General features: G+C 40.3%; 2 protein-coding genes across 2 annotated transcripts in view; one reads left to right on the top strand and one right to left on the bottom strand.

Annotated features, from left to right (window-relative positions):
• LOC136878898 (V-type proton ATPase subunit e 2) overlaps positions 1-4,081 on the bottom strand; it is a 29,594-nt gene extending 25,513 nt beyond the window's left edge. The window contains exons 1-3 of the mRNA XM_067152490.2: positions 3,870-4,081; positions 3,593-3,640; positions 3,244-3,331 (exon numbers count right to left, since the gene is read on the bottom strand). Coding sequence (XP_067008591.1) covers positions 3,244-3,331; positions 3,593-3,640; positions 3,870-3,967 — 234 coding nt within the window. The 5' untranslated portion in view covers positions 3,968-4,081. The remainder of the gene's footprint in view (positions 1-3,243; positions 3,332-3,592; positions 3,641-3,869) is intronic.
• Positions 4,082-4,230: 149 nt separating this feature from the next.
• The window catches only part of LOC136878897 (ES1 protein homolog, mitochondrial), a 128,984-nt gene continuing 107,468 nt past the window's right edge, over positions 4,231-25,746 (top strand). Inside the window, exons 1-3 of the mRNA XM_067152489.2 lie at positions 4,231-4,351; positions 13,963-14,214; positions 25,375-25,520. Of these exons, the coding sequence (XP_067008590.2) occupies positions 13,975-14,214; positions 25,375-25,520 (386 nt within the window). The 5' untranslated portion in view covers positions 4,231-4,351; positions 13,963-13,974. The remainder of the gene's footprint in view (positions 4,352-13,962; positions 14,215-25,374; positions 25,521-25,746) is intronic.

The following is a 25,746-nucleotide window of genomic DNA, read 5'->3' as shown; positions in this document are numbered from 1 at the left end:
GAACCATGAAGTTTATAACCTTCCCGTAAATGTCCTCATTAGGCGCCTTGCTCGCTCCATGCAGGAGACAATTATATGCCTACTGTAATGCTCTGCTTCGTCGCCCCGAGCCTCCTGAATTTCTGGTCGTTTCTTGATAACAGCGATGTTGTCTTTCAAAACTGAGAGTTCAGCACAGATAGAATTTCGAAAAGTTTGGAAGTCCGCTTGAAGAACAGTCATACCAATCTTAGCCTATGGTATTGAAACTTGCACCCTCACTAAGAAAGACCCCATCGACTACTTTTATGGCTTTCAGAGACACTGAGGTGCCGGAATTTAGTCCCACAGGAGTTCTTTTACATGCCAGTAAATCTACAGAAATTAGCTTACATATTTGAGCACCTTCAAATACCACCGCACTGATCCGGGGTCGAACTTGCCAAGTTGGGGTCAGAAGGCCAGCACCTCAACCGTCTTGACACACTCAGCCCAGCCCTGAATTACTCCTGAAGTAATTGTGGTTTGGTCTGATTTGCCTCCTCCGCACACAACATATTGCGTTCAACCCACCAAAGGTGACCTCAACCATGCCAGCAATTTACCCTGAATTATGTAGTTGTTAAGTTTTAACAAAAATCTCCAATTTGACACCTGGTTAAAAGCTTTGCTCCAATCCAGGGTCACACAGTCCATTTGTGAAATATCCGTTTGCTGCAAAGAGAACTGCCAGTCACGACTTTTGTTAAAAGTATTGTGCAGGAATTTCCAGGAATGAGGCTGTGCTGGTTTGAGTTCAACAGGTTTCTTTCTCTGAGAAAATACAACGAATATATATAAACAACTAGATGTTCCATACATTTACAGACCCTGTGGTAATCGAAACTGGGCGGTAATCTACATTTTCCTTGTCTCCATTTTTTAACACCGGGACTACGGTGGCTTCTTTCCATTCTACAGACACAGCCATGATATTTATGGAATGGTGTAAGAGCGCGCAAAGAGAAGGAGCCAAGGCGATTGCACAGTTCTTCAGAATTCTTGCTGGCACTCAATCTCGCCCTGTCGTAAAGAAGTAGTTTAACAAGCGATTCCTCATAGAAAATTTTTCTCTTTCTGTCCTCTTACCTTAAAATTCATGCTGATGTTATACTTGGGAGACCAGTTCCCGATATATAACCAAGACCTCCACTTCGACCCAATGAAAGCAATGACAAACTCAAAATTTTGGTGGAACATCAACTCAATATATAGTGCTTGAGGCAGGGTGGAAATGAAGGGAACACACAAGCACACAAGGAATTTGAGTGTGTTGTAGAACAGAAGTCTGCGACATCATCAGGAACTAAAGTTCATAGGCGGGGCATTCAGTTGGTGATTGACATCGAGCGAGTGCAGAGCAGTGCAGACATGGAACAAAGCAACAAGTCTGATGCGGCAGCATGTGACGAAGGGTAAGTAGGATCACCACAGGCAAAAATGGGGTTGCACTGTTACTTCAGATTTATTTAAATTTATAATAATAATAATAATAATAATAATAATAATAATAATAATAATAATAATAATAATAATAATAATAAAATTATTATTATTATTTCATTTTTCTTTTTTTTTTTGCTAGGGGCTTTACGTCGCACGGACACAGATAGGTCTTATGGCGACGATGGGATAGGAAAGGCCTAGGAGTTGGAAGGAAGCGGCCGTGGCCTTAATTAAGGTACAGCCCCAGCATTTGCCTGGTGTGAAAATGGGAAACCACGGAAAACCATCTTCAGGGCTGCCGATAGTGGGATTCGAACCTACTATCTCCCGGATGCAAGCTCACAGCCGCGCGCCTCTACGCGCACGGCCAACTCGCCCGGTTTATTATTTCATATGGCAAAATAAGGATAGAATGAAAATTTAAATGTTACAATAAGCTATATACAGTATTTACAGATCAGGTAAATTAAAATGTATTCAGTGTATTCAATCAGATCACAACTTCATCGGTGGCACTGTGTATATCTTGAATAGTTCCTTCAAATCATCTTCTTGTGCACTCCGTAGCAATGTGCTGGATGGTCTGGGGGAAATTGTCACAGTCGCAGTATGAGTTTTCAGATTTTCCTCACTTGCGTTTGAGGTACATTTAAATGTATTGAGTGTACTGAATGATGGCCTACCACAAGGCTCAGTTCTTGCTCCATTACTGTTCAACATCTACATTGCAGATCTCCCAGAAACTATTTCCAGGAAATTCATATATGCAGATGACATAGCTCTGACAGCCCAATCCAATGTCTTCAAAACATCAGAAATTGTACTTACAGAGGATCTCCATACATTGAACAAACATTTAAATGTGTGACGACTTAAACCTAACCTGAATAAAACTGAAGTTAGTTGTTTCCATCTAGACAATAAAAGAGCCAACTACACACCTCAAGTGGAATTCAAAGGCCAACAATTAAAATATAATCCTTGCCTAAAACATCTGGGCATCACAACGGATTGGACACTGACATATAAACAACATCTTCATAATACCACAGAAAAGATAAAAACAAGAAACAACGTCATGCATTAGCTCTGTGGAACAGGTTGGGGGGCAAACACATCAGTTCTACGAACTTCAGCCCTAGCTTTAGTTTATCCAGTGGCTGAATACTGCTATCCTGTGTGGCTTAACAGTGCACATACTGAAAAAGTTGATATCCAACCAAATGACACAACGAGGAGAATATCTGGCACTATCATATCAACACCTCTACATTGGCTACCTGTGTTATCCAACATCCACCCCCTCATATACGAAGGGAAGCAGCTCTGGCAAGAGAATGGAAGAAATGTTGCAGCAACCCTCAACTACCTTTATACAAGGACTGCAAATTTCAGATTAGTTATGCTGGGTAACAGAGCTGGTTACCATAGTAACTACTGGCTCGGTGTAGGACACTGCTTGCTGTCAGAACAAGTACAGTGTTCTAAAGGAACTTGCTTACAGATGAGTGCACTATATTCACAATTACCGTAGGCCTACATTAAACTGCACCTAAAAGGAATGATAGGGAGACAAAGAAGGAGCTTCACGATGGTGAATAAAATCACTGCACTCGTGTGCAATTTTATGTTGTTCTATTCAACAGTATAAGCATCCACGTCTGTCTGTGCATTTATCCCACTTGTAGGGCCTTCTTTCTCTCTAATTCTAACTCAACAGAGAAGCAAGTGGTCATACAACTTTTAATTAATTTTACACAATACATAAAATTAACTTACCCATTCTCTGGCCATGAGCAAGATTGTCCTGTTCGATAATTTTGGCCCAATAAGAGGATTCATCTGTGCCATGTAACAACACAGCCAGCTGAAAAAGAAAATGATCAGTCAAGGAGTTTGATTTAGTTACATAGGCTTAAAAGCAGGTGAAAAAACTAAAATTCAGTAATAACGTCAGCTAGTCGCGTAACAGATGTAAATTTATATTTTTGTATTGTCATATGCAACATTACACGTATATTTCCTACGTGACCTAGAACAGGTTCAGAAGCTCAATGTAATGAATTAACCTAAGTTACAAAAGTAGCAATCGGGTACATCTATGTAATGGAAGAAAAAATCTACTTACAACAGCCAACATGTTGCAGCAGTCAATATAAGAACAACCTGAAGGATTCTGAAATAGAGGAAAATACTTGTATCAAAAGGGGTGTGTCAAATTTAGAACTCAAATTTTTTTTTTTTTTTTTGCTAGGGGCTGTACGTCGCACCGACACAGATAGGTCTTATGGCGACGATGGGATAGGAAAGGCTTAGGAGTTGGAAGGAAGCGGCCGTGGCCTTAATTAAGGTACAGCCCCAACATTCTCAAAACTTTTAGTCTGTGTATGAACTGTTCAACTTACCCTCTATTCGGGCCTTTCGGAACGATAAAAGGCAATACGATACCAACGATACCCCACAAAACTGTAAATACAATTACAGGTATCGCAGATGCTCCCATTTTTGTGAGTTATTTGATAACTGCTAGAAATTTTATACTTAAGACGATACACCTCACTCTAAATACCCTTCACCTACTTCTTGCTTCTTGTCATATGATCATGGATGAACTATTAAGCAACAGCCTCGCCAACATTCTCACTGCAACTTCAAGATGTAACTCTCTGTTGTCTGATCAATATGTAAACTATATAAACAAAATATTTATGCTAAATGTTTATTTAATTGACTTTTTAAAATTATGTATTCATAATCACATGTTAATTAATTATTTTGATCGGAAAATAACTGACATCTACGACTATTAGAAACCGTTAGCTTGGTACTGTACAGTGCCGTCGCATATCTGTTGTTTTTCAACCAGAACCAGGTGTTCATGAGGAAGGTAAAGGTTATCGTCGTTGTTCGGAGATAATTTGGGAATATTTTATAATTCCTGGTGCTTTTTTGTTATCTGTCCAAAGTGTTAGGAATGATATTAAAGGAATTATTGTTGTATGATTTTTAGGAATTTTTACTTGACCGTTTTCTTTTTTGTATGGAATGAAGTGTCGACTCAGTTAAACTTTTAAGATGGTCAGTCTGTCAACACGAATCACTTACAGTACTTAGCACACTGTCCGACTCGTTGGCTGAACGGTCAGCGTACTGGTCTTCGGTTCAGAGGGTCCCGGGTTCGATTCCCGGCCGGGTCGGGGATTTTAACCTTAATTGGTTAATTCCAATGGCACGGGGGGGCTGGGTGTATGTGTTGTCTTCATCATCATTTCATCCTCATCACGACGCGCAGGTCGCCTACGGGAGTCAAATAGAAAGACCTGCACCTGGCGAGCCGAACCCGTCCTGGGATATCCCGGCACTAAAAGCCATACGCCATTTCATTTACTTAGCACACTGTGCCTGTAACATAATGATGATGATGCTTGTTGTTCAAAGGGACCCATCGGCCCATACATGTAAAAGATGACAGTTATAATGCTACTTATTGTCATTTTTACCGGTACTGATTTTGTAGTGTTCTAAGTCTTATATTCTTGTTCGACTGACTGCAAAGCTTAAAAGTTAAAAAAAAAAAAAAAATGCATTTTATATATACACACTCGCACAGCACTCACGCGTATGTAAAGTTCAAACATCTCAAAAGGTATTCAAATGAACCCCCAAAAAATTCAAACTGAATCCCCACAGATGAATATTTGCTGGGAAATGACTGAACTTGCTAAATGGTTAACTTCCATTCTATTTCCTCCCTCTCTACAAATATATATTTTTCCTAGTTACCACCACATTGATTTACTCGTATCTTACATCCATCATATCCTCGTTTTATAAACAAGAAATGCCTCCCAATCTTACTGTTGCTTGCCTATCTGTAACAAAACTGTCCCATCCTAGATTTGTTAATCATTCTGCCAACAATGTTAGACCTATATTGACTCCCATCACATACCCAGTTGCCTGCCTTTGGAACATTTCCAGTTTCATTAATAAGGTATGATTCATTTGGATCTCATAATACCTGCTGCATGGCTTCTCTAATCCTTACCTTTTTTCTTTTAACAATTTCTTTACGTGCAGTCTTCTTTGAGTGGAGGCAATTAAATACATCCAAGGAATACCCTACCTGTCATAAAAAGTGACAGAGAGGGATCCCTAAGGCTTTCAGTTTGGGAACATGAGTTGGTGACCACAAGGTCCCTAATTGACCCTGGCAAGTATTTTAATGTTGCACCGACTCGGGCCCTTCAGTGACAGTGGGGTAGAAAAGAGCTAGGACTGGGAAGGAATGCCCATGGCCTTAATTAAGATACAGTTCCTGGTGTAAAAATGGGTAAACCATCTTCAGGATTGCTGACGGTGGGGTTGAAACCCACCATCTCCCGAATGCAAGCTCACAGCTACATGACCCAAACTGCATAGCCAACTAGCTTGGTAACTCTTGCTCTGTTCCAACTCTGACAGTATTATGTTTGCTATGCCTTGGGTTTCTTTCATTTTCACATCCTTTATTGCCCTACCCTTTCTGTTGCTGATGCTGTACGATATGTTCCTTCTTCAAAGGATCGGAACTCTTTCTTTTTTTTTCCTTCCATCTGATTAGTATTAAGGAGAGGATGGTTACCCAGTTGAACTTCCTTTTGAAAGAATAATCACCACTACTATCATGAGCAGTTAGTTATTTGTTTTCTTTACCACCTCGTTTATATGTACTTACCCACAATTGAGGATCTTATTTCCAAAAGGTATCAGGTCCAAAAAATTCAACACTGAGATGACGATGGAAGACCCTTTGGTAGGAAGCTCCTTAATATGAAAGAAAAAGAAATCACCAAACTGCCTAAATCCATGTCAGACAGGGCATTGAAAATCACGTTTGATGCCATTAAGTAACTTACAAAATTTCACAGGTGAATCGGCCAAAACATAACATATCCATGCAGCCAATGAGAAGCCATTATCAGGGCCACGTGACCAGCAGCAGAACACTTTGATCAATTTACTTTACATTGTTGAGGAGTGTGAAAACAAGTACAGGGTCTTCCTTATAAACCCAGACCGCCCAGCAGCGTTTTTACTCTTGGAAACCTAAGCAGTTGTACAGGAGGCGCTTGCATAGTTCTTGACCTTGTAAGGAGCATGCACGTTTTCGACCTAGCATCAGTAGCCAGTCTGTCAGCTGTTAACATCATGAGACAGTTACCATTGTAACACCATATTTTCATATGTAAGAGTTATTTTGAGTATGAGTTGGCTTTACGGGTATGCAGTACATTTGTTTAGCAATTTCCTAGTGAAGTGCCTCCTTCATTAGCACAGATTCACGAAATTGTAAATAAATTTGGAACTACTGGCTCGGTGCTCAATAAAAACCATGCACGCGCACAAACAGTTTTAACAGAGCAAAAGCTAGATGACATTGGTGCGAATCTTGAACGGTCACCAAATAAATCACTCACAAAATTAGCACAAGCAGGGGTTTCGGTTTCTTCTGCACACAGAGCTACAGAGCTTTTACACATCAAACTGTACAGGTTTACTCGGGCCCATTGTTCAAAACCTGCTGATCCGTTCACAAGAGTGAGATATTGTGAGTGGTATCTTGCATCATTGAATGATCGTTTATTCGATCCACAGCTTGTGTTTTTTTTTGGATGAGGCCTGGTTTCGTCTTAATAATCATGTGAATAGCTATTAGAATGCAGAAAATCCTAATGGTGTTTATGAAGTCGCTCATTATGAAGGATAACACTTCCAGCATCTTTTATAAGGTAAGATTTCATATAAGATTGTATACATGCTTAAAGCAGGGCGGCCGCGCGTGATTTAAGTTGGGCTGAGGCAGCTGCTGTAGTGCAGAGTACAAATACCGTGCGCTCAGTCTGGGTTTATAAGAGATACCCTGTATGTTCCTTTAAAGGCTGCAAGGAATGATAAAGACCCCTCTCTATTATAGCAGAAAGAGATTAAAGAGGAGGAACAAGTTGGATATAACTAGAATTGGGAATGGTTGTGGAAGTAAGGAGAGATGGAAGGAACTTCTTAGGAAATCGAATTTAGCAAAAATGTCAGCTAAGGATAACATGATGACAAACATAATTGGCAGTCATATGAATTTTAGGGAAAAATGGAAGGGTATGTATAGGTACTTTGAGGCAGAAACATGTTCCAGGAAGGCCATTTCAAGGATCATTAATGAACAAAGATTGAAGACTTGCAGAAGGCAGAAGTATTTAATAATAATAATATTGTTTTTACGTCCCACTAAATACTTTTGACGGTTTTCGGAGATGCTGCAGAAGTATTTAGTCAGCAGCATGTAAAGATAGTAGGAAATTAAGATAATGTCCAGGTAGACAGTGTGACTAATACTGGCAAATATTGAAATCTTTGATAATAAGGACATTTACAAAAAGGTAAAATGTTGAAAGCAGAAGATTTCTGAGGATATTCTAAAGGCAATGTGTTGGGATATAGTACTATACATGAAATATGTATTTGAATACTGTATGCGTGAAGGAGCTGTTCAAAATGAATGAAGAGTTGGTTTATTTATTTAATTTTGTCAGAAGCATACTTAATATATATACAGTTAAAATAATAATTAAACTATTTACAAAAATTAATAAAAAAGAGGAAATTGACCAAATTTACTGTACAGCTAGATGGTGTTTTTCCAGAACTGAACCCCACCTAGGACATTGTCATCAGCAAGCATTAAGGCTTGCTCTGAGCATGAAAATGGGCAGAGAGGACATTGGTGCATATGGTTCACTGTTTGTTCTTCACTGCAGTTGCACTTGCTGTCCTCTGATGTGACGCCCCAAAACTTAAGTGAGGACTTAGCCCTGCCAACACCAGTTCTCAATCGGTTAAGGGACCTCCAAACACTCCAGTCTTCATTGTAACCAGCCAGAAGACGTTCACGCGGCTCCATCCAGTCTCGCTGCTTAGATTTCCACAAGGAAATTCTTGCCTTATCTGGTGGTCCTTTCAAGGGCTTTGATGTCTGGAGGAAACGTTTCCTGGATTTCAACCTAGATTGAGATTGTTGATGGCCAAACAGAGGGTGAGCTTCAACGTTCTCAACCTTGAGTCATTCTTGATCAACAGCGACTTCTCGATGAATACCTGGAGGTGCAATGCCGGTAAGACAGTATAGCTTCCCAACAGGGGTATAGTAGCCACAGTGTACAAAGGAAAGGGTGATAACATAAAGTGGGTAATTACAGACCAGTCAGCTTGACATGTGTTGCATGTAAGCTCTGATTATATTCGAAGGGTTTGCAAAATTACTACTGGTATGGTAGAAGGCATTTCAGGTTCAGGAAATATTGTGCCAGTAAGACTCAACTTGCAGGATTCCAGAAAACTATAGCGGATATTTTAGATTGAGGAGGTCAAATGTTATATACCTATCTAAGGCTTTTGATACAGAAGTCATGGGTAGAGCCCTGCACGGATGCAAATATTCGCAAAATTAGTGTCTCGGTGGATACAAACTGTATGGCAGTGCAGATAATTTTGCTGATAATTTTTAAATAATGACGTTTATTGATTTTCACTCACGTATACTCTTATTTTTGCTTGTGATTAGGCGACCCTTCAGTGGTTTGGGAGAATGGTGATATATAAGAACATAAAGCCGTAAATCTGACCTGAACCTACCTGACTCCTGTCTGCAATTAATGGAAGGAAGGAACAAAGGTCAATATGTCAGTAGTTGTCACAAGGAAAAATATCTCATACCTGTGACTAGGGGTTCTGGTGCCAGGTATCAGGTGTATTGTATTATGTTAACAGATCTATCAGTTTCAATACCTTGGGTGTAATATACTGTACCGGTAGTTAAATATTTACAATATATGCAAATATTTACAATATATGCAGATGTGGATATTATTTTGTATATCTGCGCAGGGCTGTAGTCATGGGAGACTACTGATCCCAATTAGAGTATGGTTCCTGTGAATGGGACCCTCGCCAGCATTACTTGATTTGAAAAATCGGAAAGCTCTGGAGGAAAGCAGCATGATTTGTTCTGGGTGATTTCTGAGAAAAGAGTAGTGTTACAAAAATGTTACAAGCTTTGGGCTGGGAAGATTTGTGAGTAATGAGACAAGCTGCTAGACTGTGTGGCATATTCCAAGCTTTCAGTGGAAAGATGATGTGGAATCACTTAACTAGATGATTAAGCTTGAATGGAGTTTTTAAAAGCAGGGAAGATCATAATGAAATTTGAATTCAAGACAACAAATTGGGGCAAATGTTCATTTATAGGAGAGGAATAAATTGGGGATTGGAATAATTTGCTAAGGGAGATGTTCGATAAATTTCCAAGATCTTTGAATTATTTTACAAAAGACTAGGTAAACAGTTGGTAGTGAATATTCCACCTGATTGACATCCCTAAATACAGAAGGAAGCGTTTGTTCATGGTCTCACTGAAATACCTCAAACAGCATCTAGGGGAAACATGGATGTGGGTAAAGAAATGTATTGATTCATCCGCAATACCAAGAATGTATAATATGAAACAGAAGAATATTAACGACTTTTAAAAAGTGAATTAATTTCTGTAAAGTAATGTTATATGCCAGGCCTGTGGTAGCCTCTTTCAGTCTTCCTGGAAGGGACTAGGGAATCAGCTGACCGGGGAGCTCCCAGCCGGCCTGGAGGGCGTAGCTGGTATTTCCATGTATTGTTCTCGTTGGCTGGCTTATCTGTGAGTTTCTTGGGGATTCAGCGGAAATGTTCTGCCTCTAGCCACCGCGCAAATCTTCTGGTTCCCGTCACCCGAGCTATAAAAAGGAATGCTAGCCGCGGACAGTCAGTCAGCGTTGGTGCTGGACTCGGAGTGAGTGTTGGACTCTGTGGTGGAGTCGGTGCGAGATTCAGTGTGCTGGGGCTTGGTGGCTGGGCTGAGGATGACGGAGGTGTTGGCTGTTGCTAGTGTCCCACTGAGGTCTGAACTAGGATTTGTGGTTGTTAGTATCAGAGTATCCAGAGAGTGGCTGGACTGAAGATGTGCGGAATGGAAGACTGCGTACTACCTGAGAGAGTACTATATATTTGTGTATTTCTGTGGACTGAGGATCACAGTGAGTCAGCTAGGGAACCCGCTATGGTGAGTGCGAGGGTAATTGGACCTGTCTTAATATTCGCTGGTGTGAGTATCGTCCTGCTGTTGAATACTGTTGAGCTGTTGCTGTTGGGTTGTTCACTGCATGTGACTGTGAGTTACCGGACTGTCTCTGGAGTCGAACCAATGAACAGTCATCGTGTGTTGAGTGGCCCGTAGCCCTGTGTTCAGTTCCACCGGTCTACATACAGCTGCTGTATGAGGTGACTAGACTTGACGAAGTGAAAGTAAGGATTAACCGTCCCCAGGTATAGCAGCGGGCCAGACCACCTGCTGTGATGTAAGGAAGAGAGAGACTTGTAAATAGATAGCAATTAGTAAGTGTGGCCATTCATACCTGATTAGAATTTTTGTGTGTGTGTGTTTTTTTTTTTGTTTTTTTTAAGATAGCTCTCAACAACATGAAGCAATGTCTGCTTCTCAGCACCACACGCGCACGCAGCCCTTTCACAATGTCCCCACTTTCTCATCATATATCAGCACCTGCCGTGGCCTGTTCTGAAACAGTTGAGTTTTGACCACTCATGTCAAGGAAGATAGAAACCTGGCACTTTCTTTGTTGAGTCTCTAGTCAGAAAGACATTGGTGGGTGGACATTATTCCCATCGCTGTCCCCATTCTACTGTTACACTGAATCTTTCATGGGATTGTAGATCAGTCCAGAGTGGATTCCAGGATTTTAACCTCATCACAGGTCGATCTCTTAAGGCGTTGAACAAGAGTGAGTTCCTTTTTTGCTAAGGTCTTCTTGAGCAACTGTACTTTCGCTGCTTTTCCCCTCAGATCTGGAGGAGCAATGTTTGCTAAAACAGGTAGCCACTGAGTAGAAGTGGACCTCACTGTACCAGTAACTACTCTCATGGTGTCATTGAGCTGTACGTCAATCTTGCTCGAATGTACGCTGTTTTCCCACACAGGAGCATAGTACTCACCAGCTGAGTGTGCTAGAGAAAGTGAAGCAGTGCAAAGAGTACTTGCATCTCCACCCCAGTTGCTGCCCGCTAGTTTATGCAGTAGATTTACTCTTGTACTCAGCATCTTTGACAGATTCAGGCAATGCTGTTTGAACGACAAGGATCAATCTAGTGTGACACCCAGATATTTTGGGAAGAAGTTGTGGGAGACTTCTATTCCATTAAAAAACACATGTAGCTTCCAGTTAGCTTCCGTATTATTCAAGTGGAATGCTGTTACTTCCGTTTTACTAGGATTTGGCTGGAGTCTCCATTTGTGGAAATAGTCACACATGGTAGCTAGATCCTCTGTAAGTACATCCTCCCAGTATGCCAAATACATACTCTGAGTAATTAAAGCTGGATTGTCTGCAAACTGTATCTCCTTTGAAGTTGTTCTTGGCAGGTCATGTATGTAAAGATTGAATAGAATGGGATATAATACTTACTTTTGAGGTAAACTATTATTTAAAGATCTTCACCTGCTTCTTTCACTGTTCAGAAATACAGCAAGCAGGCGGTTGGGTTATTTTTTAGTAAGCATGCTAGCTTCTGACAAGGGATGACTTGAACAAACTTGAGCAACAGTCCCTCTTTCCAGACCATGTCATAGGCTGATGTAAGGTCGACAAAAGCTGCAGCAGTCTTCAGTCTTTTCTGGAATCCTGTTTCAATCTCTGTTGTCAGTGTTGACACCTGATCACAACAACTGCGATTCTTTCTGAAACCCCCTTGTTCAACTGGGAACCGAGCTCGATAGCTGCAGTCGCTTAAGTGCGGCCAGTATCCAGTAATCGGGAGATAGTGGGTTCGAGCCCCACTGTCGGCAGCCCTGAAGATGGTTTTCCGTGGTTTCTCATTTTCACACCAGGCAAATGCTGGGGCTGTACCTTAATTAAGGCCACGGCCGCTTTCTTCCACTTCCTAGGCATTTCCTATCCCATTGTCACCATAAAACATATCTGTGTCGGTGCGACGTAAAGCAAATAGCAAAAAGTTCTACTGGGATGATTCTTTCTATTGCTTCCTGGATACGATTAAGTATCATTCTTTCGAGCATCTTTTAGATTACGCTAAGGAGTGAAATTGGTCGATAATGTGATGCATCAGTTCCTTCCTTTCTTGGTTTCAAGACTGCAATTACTTTGGCTTGTTTTAACAACTTAGGTAATTTACCAGTTCGTAGAATTCCATTGAAGAAGTTGACTAGCCAGTCTTTTGTCCCAGGATAGATTTCATCGAAACCAACAGCTCTATTTATCTTTGTCTTGGATAGAGCCTTGTCCAGTTCTTCAGTACTGAAGTCACAGGAATACTCCAGATGGGATGTCAACTGAGATCTTCTCATTCTCAGTTGCTTCTTAACACTCCTTGCGTGCATCTTATCCATCTTCGCTCTAGAGATTTGTGTCAGTCTGGAGGCAATGATGTTTGGGTTAATTGGCAAACTTCTGCATTTCATTGTAGGGTCACTACCAAGTTTTCTTATGAGGTTCCAGGCTTTACAACTAAAATGTGTGAAGTCCATCTCTGCTGTAGTTCTCTGCCACTTCTTTCTCGTAGATTTATTTGGAGCCCTTAGCAACTCATCAGCTGTTGTTTTATTAGGAGAGTCCTGATATTTGGTGTAGAGCTGATTACATTCTTCTGACCATCCTGGTATATACGTCTTACAATATCCCCAGGGAATGAACTTCCTAGCTTTAGCTTTTATGATGTTGACAAATCTACTGTAATTTTCAGAAACTGGTGATATCCACTGTACAATGTTATCAAGCCCTTTTGCAAATTGATACCACTTTGCTAGTCTAGTCAAACTAATGACCTGTAGACCTACAGAAATCTACTTTTTTTCATGTTCATTTCATTAAACATACAAAAGAAATTATGGAACTCTACTGTTCTCGCAATCACACTGTTACAGCATGTGAACTTTTTTTAAAATTTGCTGTAAAACTATTTTACATTTCTTGCTGTGTTATAATAAATGTTTTTAAATTTGTTCTTGCATTATCGAACATTTCTTTGTACACCGACCCTGTCTCATTGCCTTAAGTGATGGACGTTAGGGGGTTACTGTAGCTCCCAGCATTTTATCAGAAATCTCACCCTCAGAAAGAGCTTACCCCTTGAGACTGCTGGGCGCTGTTTCCAGTGAAGCATTGGGAGCTACTAACCCAATTCGACCTCGGCCTACCAGCCCGGAAAGTAATTTATTTTACTGGGCTTGTTCGTCCTCTTCTGTGATTAATGTTACGAGGGGCATGTCATTCCTTTGTTGTGCCCTTTAAAACAACAGTTGCTGCTGCCAAACAACAAAGCCTCCAATGTGTTTATAATTGACAGGCTAGTTCAAGTTTGCTTATACTCAGTCTAATCTTACATGTTTTACTTCTCTTTCAGAATTGACTCAACATGTTGCTTAATAGAGTTTTACGATATTCTTACAAGTCATTCCCAGTGCAGTATCAGAGTTATGCGTTTTATTCAAACAAACCTCCGACAGTAGCTGTAGTTCTCTCTGGTTGTGGTGTGTATGATGGCACCGAGATTCATGAGGCTGCTGCAGTTCTGTCTCACCTCTCCAGGGAAGGAGCTGAACCACTCTGCTTTGCTCCAGACATTCCTCAGCTTCATGTTGTAGATCACACTAAGGTAAGCTTTTAGACAGCCCACTAAGCAGAGATCTTTAGAAGGATTATAGAGAGGTACATTCAGGGAAACTGAGTAAACTAACAAGTGGTGATAAATGCAGCAAGCTGGAAGTCAAGTAAGGATGGCATAAAGTAGGTAGTGTGAGACTTGTAAGTATTTTAAGAAAGGAATAGAATTAAGTAAACCGGGCGAGTTGGCCATGCGGTTAGGGGTGCGCAGCTGTGAACTTGCATCTGGAAGATAGTGGGTTTGAATCCCACTGTCGGCAGCCCTGAAGATGGTTTTCCGTGATTTCCCATTTTCACACCAGACTGTACCTTAATTAAGGCCACGGCTGCTTCCTTCCCACTCCTAGCCCTTTCCTATCCCATCATCGCCATAAGACCTGTCTGTGTCAGTGTGACGTAAAGCCACTAGCAAAAAAAAGAAAGAAGAAAGAATTAAGCAATTTATTACATATATATTTACCAGAATTTGTAATGGGAGTTGAATCATGATTAAGAAATGATATTATGGACACAGACATTTTTTCCCGGAGCTGGAGTGTTTATCGTAGAGACAGGATAGATTTGATAGGAGGGGGAGTGTTAATCCTGGTGAAAGAGGAATTTGTAAGGTATAAAATAGCTAAGGATGAGAAACATGAAATTCGACGTGTAAGGCTGATCTCTAAAGATAATAGAAAACTTTGGATGTTTTTGGATATACGGACCTGAAAGAAAAAAGACATAATCATGTGGGAGAGGACACAAAAAGGAATGTGATTGTAGCAGGCGATGTAAACTGGGAAGCTAATACGAATGACAGAAGGCATGACCAAGATGGTTGATGTCAGGCATGAGGGAGTTTAAAAATGTAATTATGATGAGTGGAAAATGGTCAATAAAAATGTAAACAAGCTTATTGGGTGATTTTAAAGCAATTCTATTGAGGAATGTAAAAACTCCAGTAATCATTAATGAGCAGGGGGATTGTATATAGGGCCTATGAGTATTTACAGAATGTAGAAGTATTTAGTCAGCAGTATGTACAGACTTTTGAATATAAATAAAACATCGCAAGTTGAACATCATGAAATGCAAGTAACTAACTCAAAATATGAATAATTATACACCAAAAGTAGCATTATCGCATAATTCTATTGTAAATCCAATTGTAATTTCAGTGGAAAAATTACTTTATAAACGTCAGGTTGAAACAGACACACCATAAAATATTTTCACATATGAAACTCCAGACTGCAAATAAGATAAATGCTGCTTAGTTTCATCTGTTTGCATATCTGCAGTTTCAGTTCATTAGGGTCATAAACTTTCCCTTTTGAAGTTTGGCTTGCTAGTTTCCTGGCTATGTCTTTAGCTGTTTTCTTCTAAGATTTGAATATAATTGTTTATAAAAATGTTGAAGAGAATTTTGATGCACTTCTTAATAAGATATTTTACCTGGCGAGTTGGCCGTGCGGCTAGGAGCACGCAGCTGTGAGCTTGCATCAGGGAGATAGTGGGTTTAAACCCCACTGTCGGCAGCCCTGAAGATGGTTTTCCATGGTTTCCCATTTTCACACCAGGCAAATGCTGGGGCTGTACCTTAATTAAGGCCACGGCCGCTTCCTTCCCACTCCTAGGCCTTTCTTATTCCAGTGTTGCCGTAAGACCTATCTGTGTCGGAGCGACGTAAAACAAATAGAAAAAAAAAAAGAGCTATTGTAGTGGGGTACCACATTTGCAGACATCATCCCAGTTACTAATTATGCATTCACTTAGCTGCATGACTAAGGTTAACAATCCATACTGCTGACTGTCTAATTTAAAAAAGTCCTGTTCATAAACTTCACTATCAAAACCGGGAACAGTCTGAACATCTGAGTACACGGAAATACAAGAATGGGCGAGGAGCACTTCAGTCCATCATGGTTTACCAGAGTAAAGTAGGAATATAAATCTGAATCACAAAGTTCACTCATTTCTTCTTCTGACTGCAGCGCTTGCAAACATTCAGAACATTTACTACCTAATCTTTCTGTAACTTTAACAGTAGTGTAGCTTGCAATACAAACCAAAACGTTGTGTGTCTCGGGGGTAATTGCAATACTGTCCAAATCTCCTAGGGCTGTTCCTAAGTTTCTAAGTTTTCAGTGTTGATTTCTACCTTTGTAACTTTATTAATGGCTAGTGAGAAATCTTTTTTAGTGGCCCCTTTAAACAACAAGCATCATCATCAGAAATCTTTTAAAGAAAACTCTCCAAGTTGTGCAGACTTAAGTTTCAGTATACCCAATATTTTAAGTTTCCTCTCAGATTCTAAAATCTGCTCTACTGATACTCTGTAGGTACATCTGCTTAGCTGTCTGTAGGCACTAAACCTTCCTTCCAATCCATCATTTTGCAATTTGACAGTAAGTATGTACGTATGTATGTATGAAAAATCATATTTAGTGAAGAGGTACCTACACAACCCAACCATTGCTGCAAGCGTATGGGTCAAGGCAATGCAAGTTTCCTGGGTCAGTTTGCCATCAGTGACTGATGTGTGCCAGATATCAAGAAAAAGTTTAAAACTCTCTAGAAATGAAATCTTCCGATCATCAGGGCCACTTATAGGATGGGCATCATCAATTAGAGTATATTTCTCTTTCATTGGGTGCTGCACATTGCAAATATTCCACCACTTAGTAATGACTTTCAAAAACTGTACAGTTCCAATCAAAATCTCCACCCCTCGATTTTTTAGCATTTCCATTGCAGCGGTATTCTTTAGTTTGAAAATATTAACTGCTAGGGTAAAGTTCTGCCTTTCTATAGAAGATGGATATAGGGCTTTCCTGCATAAATTTGGTGCCAACTTCAGTAACATACTTTTCTCAGAATGAAATAAGTCCTTTAAATTGGAAAACTTGGCTGCAACAGTGGTGTATTCACAGTTAACTGCACCGTCAGTAATACTTGACACGCCAGCAATTGCATCAAATATTTCCTGAACATTAGGAATGTTAAAGGTCTCAGGTCTATTTAACCAATTGTTCCTAATATACTTTAGTAAATGTACAATATCAAACAAAAGAAATATCCACTTTGATGAATCGTACGGGTTAGGTATACAAGGTTTTAAGGTACAGTCCCAGCATTTGCCTGGTGAAAAAATGGGAAACCACAGAAAACCTTCTTTAGTGGGGTTTGAACCCACTATCTCCCAAATACTGAATACTGGCCACACATAAGCGACTGCAGCTATCGAGCTTGGTTTGAACTGGATCAACACCTCCTATGGGTATAATGTCTTCCCTAACAATACATACATACATACATACATTATCAGTATAGACTGTTATGCCTTTCAGCGTTCAGTCTGCAAGCCTCTGTGAATTTACTAAACGCCGCCACAGTCCTCGATTTACAACTAGTGTTGTGGCCTCATTTAGTTCTATACCTCTTATCTTTAAATCGTTAGAAACTGAGTCTAACCATCGTCGCCTTGGTCTACCCCAACTTCTCTTACCCTCCATAGCAGAGTCCATTATTCTCCTAGGTAACCTATCCTCCTCCATTTGCCCCACATGACCCCACCACCGAAGCCGGTTTATGCGTACAGCTTCATCCATCAAGTTCATTCCTAAATTAGCCTTTATCTCCTCATTCTGAGTACCCTCCTGCCATTGTTCCCACCTGTTTCTACCAGCAGTTATTCTTGCTACTTTCATGTCTGTTACTTCTAACTTGTGAATATCCTGAGTCCACCCAGCTTTCGCTCCCGTAAAGCAAAGTTGGTCTGAAAACAGACCGATGTAAAGATAGTTTCGTCTGGGAGCTGACTTTCTTCTTACAGAATACTGTTGATCGCAACTGCCAGCTCACTGCATTAGCTGCACGACACCTTGATTCAATCTCGCTTACTATATTACCATCCTGGGAGAACACACAACCTAAATACTTCAAATTATCGACCTGTTCTAGCTTTGTATCACCAATCTGACATTCAATTCTGTTGAATTTCCTACCTACTGACATCAATTTAGTCTTCGAGAGGCTAATTTTCATACCATACTCATTGCATCTATTTTCAAGTTCCAAGATATTAGACTGCATGCTTTCGGCACAACCTGCCATTAAGACCAAGTCGTCAGCATAGGCCAGACTGCTTACTACATTTCCACCTACCTGAAACCCTCCCTGTCATTTTATACCTTTCAGCAGATGATCCATGTAAACTACGAACAGCAAAGGTGAAAGATTACAGCCTTGTCTAACCCTTATAAGTACCTTGAACCAAGAACTCATTCTACCATCAATTCTCACCGAAGCCCAATTGTCAACATAAATGCCTTTGATTGATTTTAATAATCTACCTTTAATTCCATAGTCCCCCAGTATAGCGAACATCTTTTCCCTCGGTACCCTGTCATATGCTTTCTCTAGATCTACGAAACATAAACACAACTGCCTATTCCTCTCGTAGCATTTTTCAGTTATCTGGCGCATACTGAAAATCTGATACTGACAGTCGCTCTGTGGTCTGAAAACACACTGGTTTTCATCCAACTTCCTCTCAACGACTGATCGCACCCTCCCTTCCAAGATGCCAGTGAATACTTTGCCTGGTATACTAATCAATGAGATACTTCAATAGTTGTTGCAATCCTTCCTGTTCCCTTGCTTATAGATAGGTGCAATTACTGCTTTTGTCCAATCTGAAGGTACCTTACCAACACTCAATGCTTATCTTACTACTCTATGAAGCCATTTCATCCCTGCCTTAGCTGCCTCTGTGGATCAGTTGGTAGAGTGTCGGCCTCCGGATCCCAAGATAGCGGGTTCAAACCCGGCAGAGGTAGTCGGATTTTTGAAGGGCGGAAAAATGTCCATTAGACACTCCATGTCGTACGATGTCAGCATGTAAAAGATCTCTGGTGACACATTTGGTGTTTACCCGACAAAATTCATTAAATCTCAGCCATAGACGCCCAAGAGAGTTTCGGTTTACTCGGTCTGCCATCTAGTGGGCCTAGAGTAAAATGGAACGTCGAAATTGACGAGCAGACAGCCAGATGGCGTCAAATTGAAATGTCTGCACACGGTAGCTGAGGCCATACGATGATTATTATTATTATTATTATTATTATTATTATTATTATTATTATTATTATTATCCCTGCTTTCCCACTATACTTCACCATTTCACGTCTAATTTCATCTATTCCTGCTGCTTTATGACAATGGAGTTTATTTACCATCCTTTCCACTTCCTCAAACGTAATTTCACCAACATCATTTTTCTCCTCCTCATGAGCTTGGCTGTTCGCAACACCACCAGGATGATTTTCTTTTACATTGAGAAGATGTTCAAAATATTCCTTCCACCTCTCCAGTGATTCCCTGGGATCTATTATGAGTTCACCTGAATTACTCAAAACACTGTTCGTTCCCTTTTTCCCTCCCTTCCTAAGATTCTTTATTACTGTCCAGAAAGGTTTCCCTGCTGCTTGATCTAACCTTTCCAGGTTATTACCAAAATCTTCCCATGACTTCTTTTTGAATTCAACAACTATTTGTTTCGCTCTGTTTCTTTCATTTATGTACAAATTCCTGTCTGCCTCGGTCCTTGTTTGGAGCCATTTCTGATAAGCCTTCTTTTTACGTTTACAAGCTGGTCTCACTTCATCATTCCACCAAGATGTTCGCTTTTTCCCATCTTTACACACAGTTGTTCGTAGGCATTCCCTTGCTGTTTCTACTACAGCATCCCTGTATGCCACCCATTCACTTTCTATATCCTGAACCTGCTTACTGTCTACTGTTCGAAACTTCTCACTAATCATATTCATGTACTTCTGTCTAATTTCCTCGTGCTGGAGATTTTTCTACCCTTATTCGTTTGCAGACAGATTTCACTTTCTCTACCCTAGGCCTAGATATACTTAGTTCACTACAGATCAGATAGTGGTCTGTATCATTGAAAAATCCCTGGAAAACTCGTTCATTCCTAACAGATTTCCTGAATTCGAAGTTGGTTAAGATATAGTCTAATATGGATCTGGTACCCCTAGCCTCCCATGTGTAGCGGTGAATAGCCTTATGCTTGAGGAATGTATTTGCAACTGCTAAACCCATACTAGCACAGAAGTGCAGCAAACGCTTCCCATTCCCATTAGCTTCCATATCTTCCCCACATTTACCAATCACCCTTTCGTATCCTTCAGTTCTGTTCCCAACTCTCGCATTGAAATCGCCCATTAGCACTATTCTGTCCTTGCTGTAGACGCTGACCACGATGTCACTCAATGCTTCATAAAACTTGTCAACTTCATCCTCATCTGCACCCTCACATGGTGAATACACGGAGACAATTCTAGTCCTAATTCCTCCAACTGACAAATCTACCCACATTGTTTGCTCATTTACATGCCTAACAGAAACTACGTTGTGTGCAATGGTATTCTTGATAAAGAGCCCTACCCCAGATTCTGCCCTTCCCTTTCTAACACCCGTCAAGTACACTTTATAATCTCCTATCTCTTCCTCGTTATCTCCCCTTACCTGAATATCACTTACTCCTAGCACATCCAGATGCATCCTCTTTGGAGACTCAGCCAGTTCTACTTTCTTTCTTCCATAAGCCCCATTAATATTGATAGCTCCCCGTCAAATTCCATTTCGTTCGCCATTTCCCTCACCTGTCAAATGGGAGTGGGACTCCGTTACTCCCATAGGTCCGAGGCTTGCTCGGTAAATTCATGAAGCAGGATGCTACCCTACTTGCACATAGTCCCTGTGAGGATCTCTCCTCTAACGGGTAATGGACCACCGGTGAATTGTATAGTCCTAGCCGCCTGAGCACAAGGAGGGCCACGACTCAGAATATGTCCGAGATGCCCACTCCCATTCCATAGCAACTGGTATCCCAACTCTCAGGACCACTTACTAGGCTACTCAGCCGTTGCCCATGGTTCATGATCTAGGACGTGACTACAGTAACCCACACCATGAACAATACATTTAGGATCAAAATTATTAATGCACACATCTTTATTATCATTTAGTTCAAAGTTTTCCCCGTGAATACTCCTAACCCATTTTTGCCTTAATACTGGGTCTTTCAGAAATCTGAACAATAAAACTTGTACACTACCCTTATAATTGGACTTGCATCCAGGCACACAGCACAAATGACCCATCGTATTAAACTATACACATACTGTACAGTTAATTGAAAATATAAAGAAAACACTTTTAGTAAAGAACACTAGAAGAATAACCTAATCACCACGTATATTCTCAAATAAATAAGTTTTTTAAGAACAAACAGCTTCTTATTGCACTGAAGGAGGCTCCATAGCTTCTTTAAGGCTATAAATATATAAAATTTACGATTCATAATATACAAATTCCACGTAATTATTTAGCAACAACACTACTTCCACGATCAAAACAAACACATGCTACCATACCGATATCCGCCATATTGGACAGTTTCTATAGGTCGGTTAAGGTCTGAGGTGTTGTAGTTGGTCTTGAACATATGCTCCATCGTTGAAAGATGCGGATGTATGTCCATTTCCTGTATTTTGTCTTCATTAGTAAGCGACTTCATGACTTTTTTTGGAATCTATAACAGGGCTACCACAAGATAAATATTCACCAAGCTAGTCAATTTCACACGATTGTGTTCCTAATCCTTACATAGTCCATCATGCAACAAATATACTATACCCTTTACTGTATCACTCAACACAATAACTTTCTGACTTCTGAATGGAATGCGAAATTCAAGCACAAACAGGCTTACTGGGTTATTTAGCAATATCAGTGAGAACCAGAGAGCAAAATTGAACTTTTGAGGCTAATGACTTGCTATTTGAAGCTCCAATTTACCCTCTAAAGTTCCGGAATTCTAGGCCTTTTCCCGTTTTCGCGTAACTTTCCCTAACCTACCTCCTGTGGCGAGGGCTCTAATTACGTTCTAATTACGTTCCTTTCACAAGGGAAGACAAAGAACAATTTCAAGGCTGCAAAAAATGTGATCGTACTTAGCGGTAATAATGAAAATTTGTGAGACGATAAGTGAGGTTTTTCTTAAATAGATTTAACACTACATGAATTGGGACTTCGAATTTATGACTTGTTAAGTGAGAAATCGTTTTAATTAGGAATGCACTACGAGATTTCATTGTATTTTCTCACGTCTGATTAAATTTCTGAAAGGCTATTCCCGATAGCGAAAAGGTTACATATCATTACTCTACTGGCACTTGAAATATGTTTTCACAATAAATATGACATTAAGTTAGGTTATGTGACTGTTTGAATAAGAAAACTGAAACGTTTGCCACAGAAGCTGCTGGAGTGATACCACTCCAATTTTTCAGAATGAAATTGAACATACGCATTCACATTGTATCGGAATTAGAAAAATAACTAACGAGTAAGCTGTAGTATGGAAATATGCAAAAACACATTTTTATAAAGAATCTGATATAACGACAGTCTGCTATAGCGAGAAATTTTTCGCCGATATGAATTCTTGCTATAACGAGAAATTTTTCGCTGATATGAATTCTTGTTATAACAGACTTTTACTGTACTTAATTTTATCACAATTTCTTTAAAGGGCCAGCCAGCAGAATATCAGATCAGATGTGTACTTTATCAAGCAAATAGTGAATTTATATTTGTTATTTGTTGAAAGACTGTCTATGAAACTGAAGTCAGGTGCAAAACTGGAATAAAAAACATTGGAAGGGAAATCGGGGCTCAAAAGTAGAATTGGGTGGGTTATATGGCAAGAATGGATCCCATGAAGTGGACATTAAGATGGACAGTGAAGCAGGGATGTCTTTCAACTAGGTGGTGTAATGTTCTGAAGTGGGTTGAGGGACCAGTTTGGATGAGGACTGCACATGACAGAGGAATTTGGAAGAAGTTAAGCTAGGCCTTTGCCCCAAGAGGGGATTGAATGGGCTAAAGCAGAACAGTTGTATAAACTGTAGATTAGATATTTCTTTTGTTTTTATTTACTCAGTGACTAGTTTACCTGTCCTCAAAAGCATGTTTCCCGATGTGGGTTAGGTAAGTTATACCACTGGAATTAGATCATTGGACACAACTTGAGGTCTGTTAACTTCAGCTGTTGATATTTGATTTTAATTTGAATTTACATTCATTTGAAAGGTTATCTTCCCAATGCCCAGCAGTTTCAAGGGGTGTTCAATATATAATGCAACACATTTTATTTCTCGGCCAATTTCGGTTTTATAAAGTTGGAATTTTGTTTGGGACCTTTGGAATTAGATCATTGGACACAATTTGAGGTCTATTTACTTCAGTTGTGGCATATTTAATTTTATTTTGAATTTACATTTATTTGGAAGTTTATCTTCCTGATGCCCAGCAGTTACGAGGGGCATTCTATATGTAATGCAACACATTTTATTTCTTGGCCAATTTCGGTTTTAAAAATTGAAATTTTGTTTGGGACATCTTTGAATATTCCCGTTTCTTCTCGTAGAGTTTCATTAATTTCGGATAGGTGGCAGCGCTATAACTAGCCTTCAAAATGGTGTCTGTAACGTAGGTGCATACCAAACAGAAAGTTACTTGTGGTGGAAAACAAGGGCATCACAGATATTCATAGGTGCTTGCAGAACATCTACGAAGATGTGGAAGTGGACAAAAGCACGGTGAGTCGTTGGGCAAGGTATGTTTCATCATCACAACAATGTCGAACAAACCTCTCTGATCTCCCGCATGCTGGCCGGCTACACACAGCTATGATGCCTGCAAAGTTGAAACGTGCGGAGACCCTTATTCAAGGTGATCTACAGATCACAGTCAAACACCTTGCTGCTGAAATTGACATCTCTGTTGGTAGAGCTGACACACTTATCCACCTGTTGGAGTATTCAAAGCTTTGTTCCCGGCGGGTTCCTCAACACCTTACGGAAGACCATATAGAGCAAAGAAGAAACATCTGTATGGAATTGCTTGCTCATTATGAGGCTGAAAGTGACAATTCCTTGTCAAAAATTGTCACAGGCGATGAAACATGGATTCATCACTTAGAACCGGAAACAAAACTGCAATCCATGGAGAGGTGCCCACAAAGAAAAAAGTTCAAAACCGTACTCTCAGCTGGTAAAGTCGTGGCTGCAGTCTTCTGGGACTCTGAAGGGTTTATTCTGTTCGATGTCCTCCCTTGTAGTGAAACAATCAACTCTTTTTGCTTGGGGCTTTACGTCGCACCGACACAGATAGGTCTTATGGCGACGATGGGATAGGAAAGGCCTAGGAGTTGGAAGGAAGTGGCCGTGGCCTTAATTAAGGTACAGCCCCAGCATTTGCCTGGTGTGAAAATGGGAAACCACGGAAAACCATTTTCAGGGCTGCCGATAGTGGGATTCGAACCTACTATCTCCCGGATGCAAGCTCACAGCCGCGCGCCTCTACGCGCACGGCCAACTCGCCCGGTACAATCAACTCTGAAGTGTATTGTGCTACTCTAAGGAAATGGAAGAAACGACTTCAGCTTGTTCATAGCCACAAAAATGCAAACAAACTTCTCCTTCTCCATGATAACGCAAGACCTCGCACAAGTCTGCGCACCAGACAGGAGCTCACAAATCTTCAGTGGACTGTTCTTCCTCATCCACCGTACAACCCGGATCTCGCACCTTCTGATTTCCATCTGTTTGGCCCAATGAAGAATGCACTCCATGGGAAGCACTACGTAGATAATGGGGAAGTTATCAGTGCAGCACGACGTTGGCTCCGACATCGACCAGTCGAGTGGTACCATGCAGGCATACAGGCCCTCACATTACGGTGGTATAAGGCCGTAGCAGTGAATGTAGATTATGTTGAAAAATATGGTATTGTAGTAAAAGGATTGAGGAAAAACATGGTGTACTTGAATCCTCAATAAAACCAACCTGCTTTCAGGAAAAAAATGTGTTGCATTGTATATTGAACTCCCTTCATATTTTATATGTTGTATGGATATATTATTGTCTGTAAAATGATCTCGCTTGATACTTGTCTGTTTCTTCTTCAGAATATGTATTTTAAATTTGTTGGCAATTATTATTTCAAGTATTGCAGCTACTGGATTATCAGTCCTATTTAAATTTGTACTTTAAATGTAGGTTATAAACGATGGTCTATTTCTTTAAAGGGTCAGCCAGCAGAAAATCAGATCAGAGGTGTACTTACAGAATCGGCTCGAATTGCCCGGGGATACATACAGTCTCTGAGTTCACTTCAGGCTTCCATGGCAGATGCTGTGGTATTTCCTGGAGGTTTTGGAGCTGCTAAGAACTTGTAAGTAATTCACAATACTACAATAACAATTTAATATTAACATATTTGCAGTGTCGTCATGATCATCATCATCAACTCTCTTCCTCTTTATTTCTTGTTCAATTTGTTCTCTCTGTTGTTTTCTGGGTCTACCTCTAGGTCTTTTCCCTCTAGCCTCCAGTTCAAGCATCAGATTCGGGATCCTCATTCCTTCCATTCTTTTCACATGGCCGTATCACCACAGTCT

The sequence above is a fragment of the Anabrus simplex genome, chromosome 8 (assembly GCF_040414725.1).
Source record: "Anabrus simplex isolate iqAnaSimp1 chromosome 8, ASM4041472v1, whole genome shotgun sequence".
NCBI classification, from domain to species: domain Eukaryota; kingdom Metazoa; phylum Arthropoda; class Insecta; order Orthoptera; family Tettigoniidae; genus Anabrus; species Anabrus simplex.
Note: the sequence above shows the minus strand (reverse complement) of the source record. Positions and strands in the feature narration are given on the sequence as shown.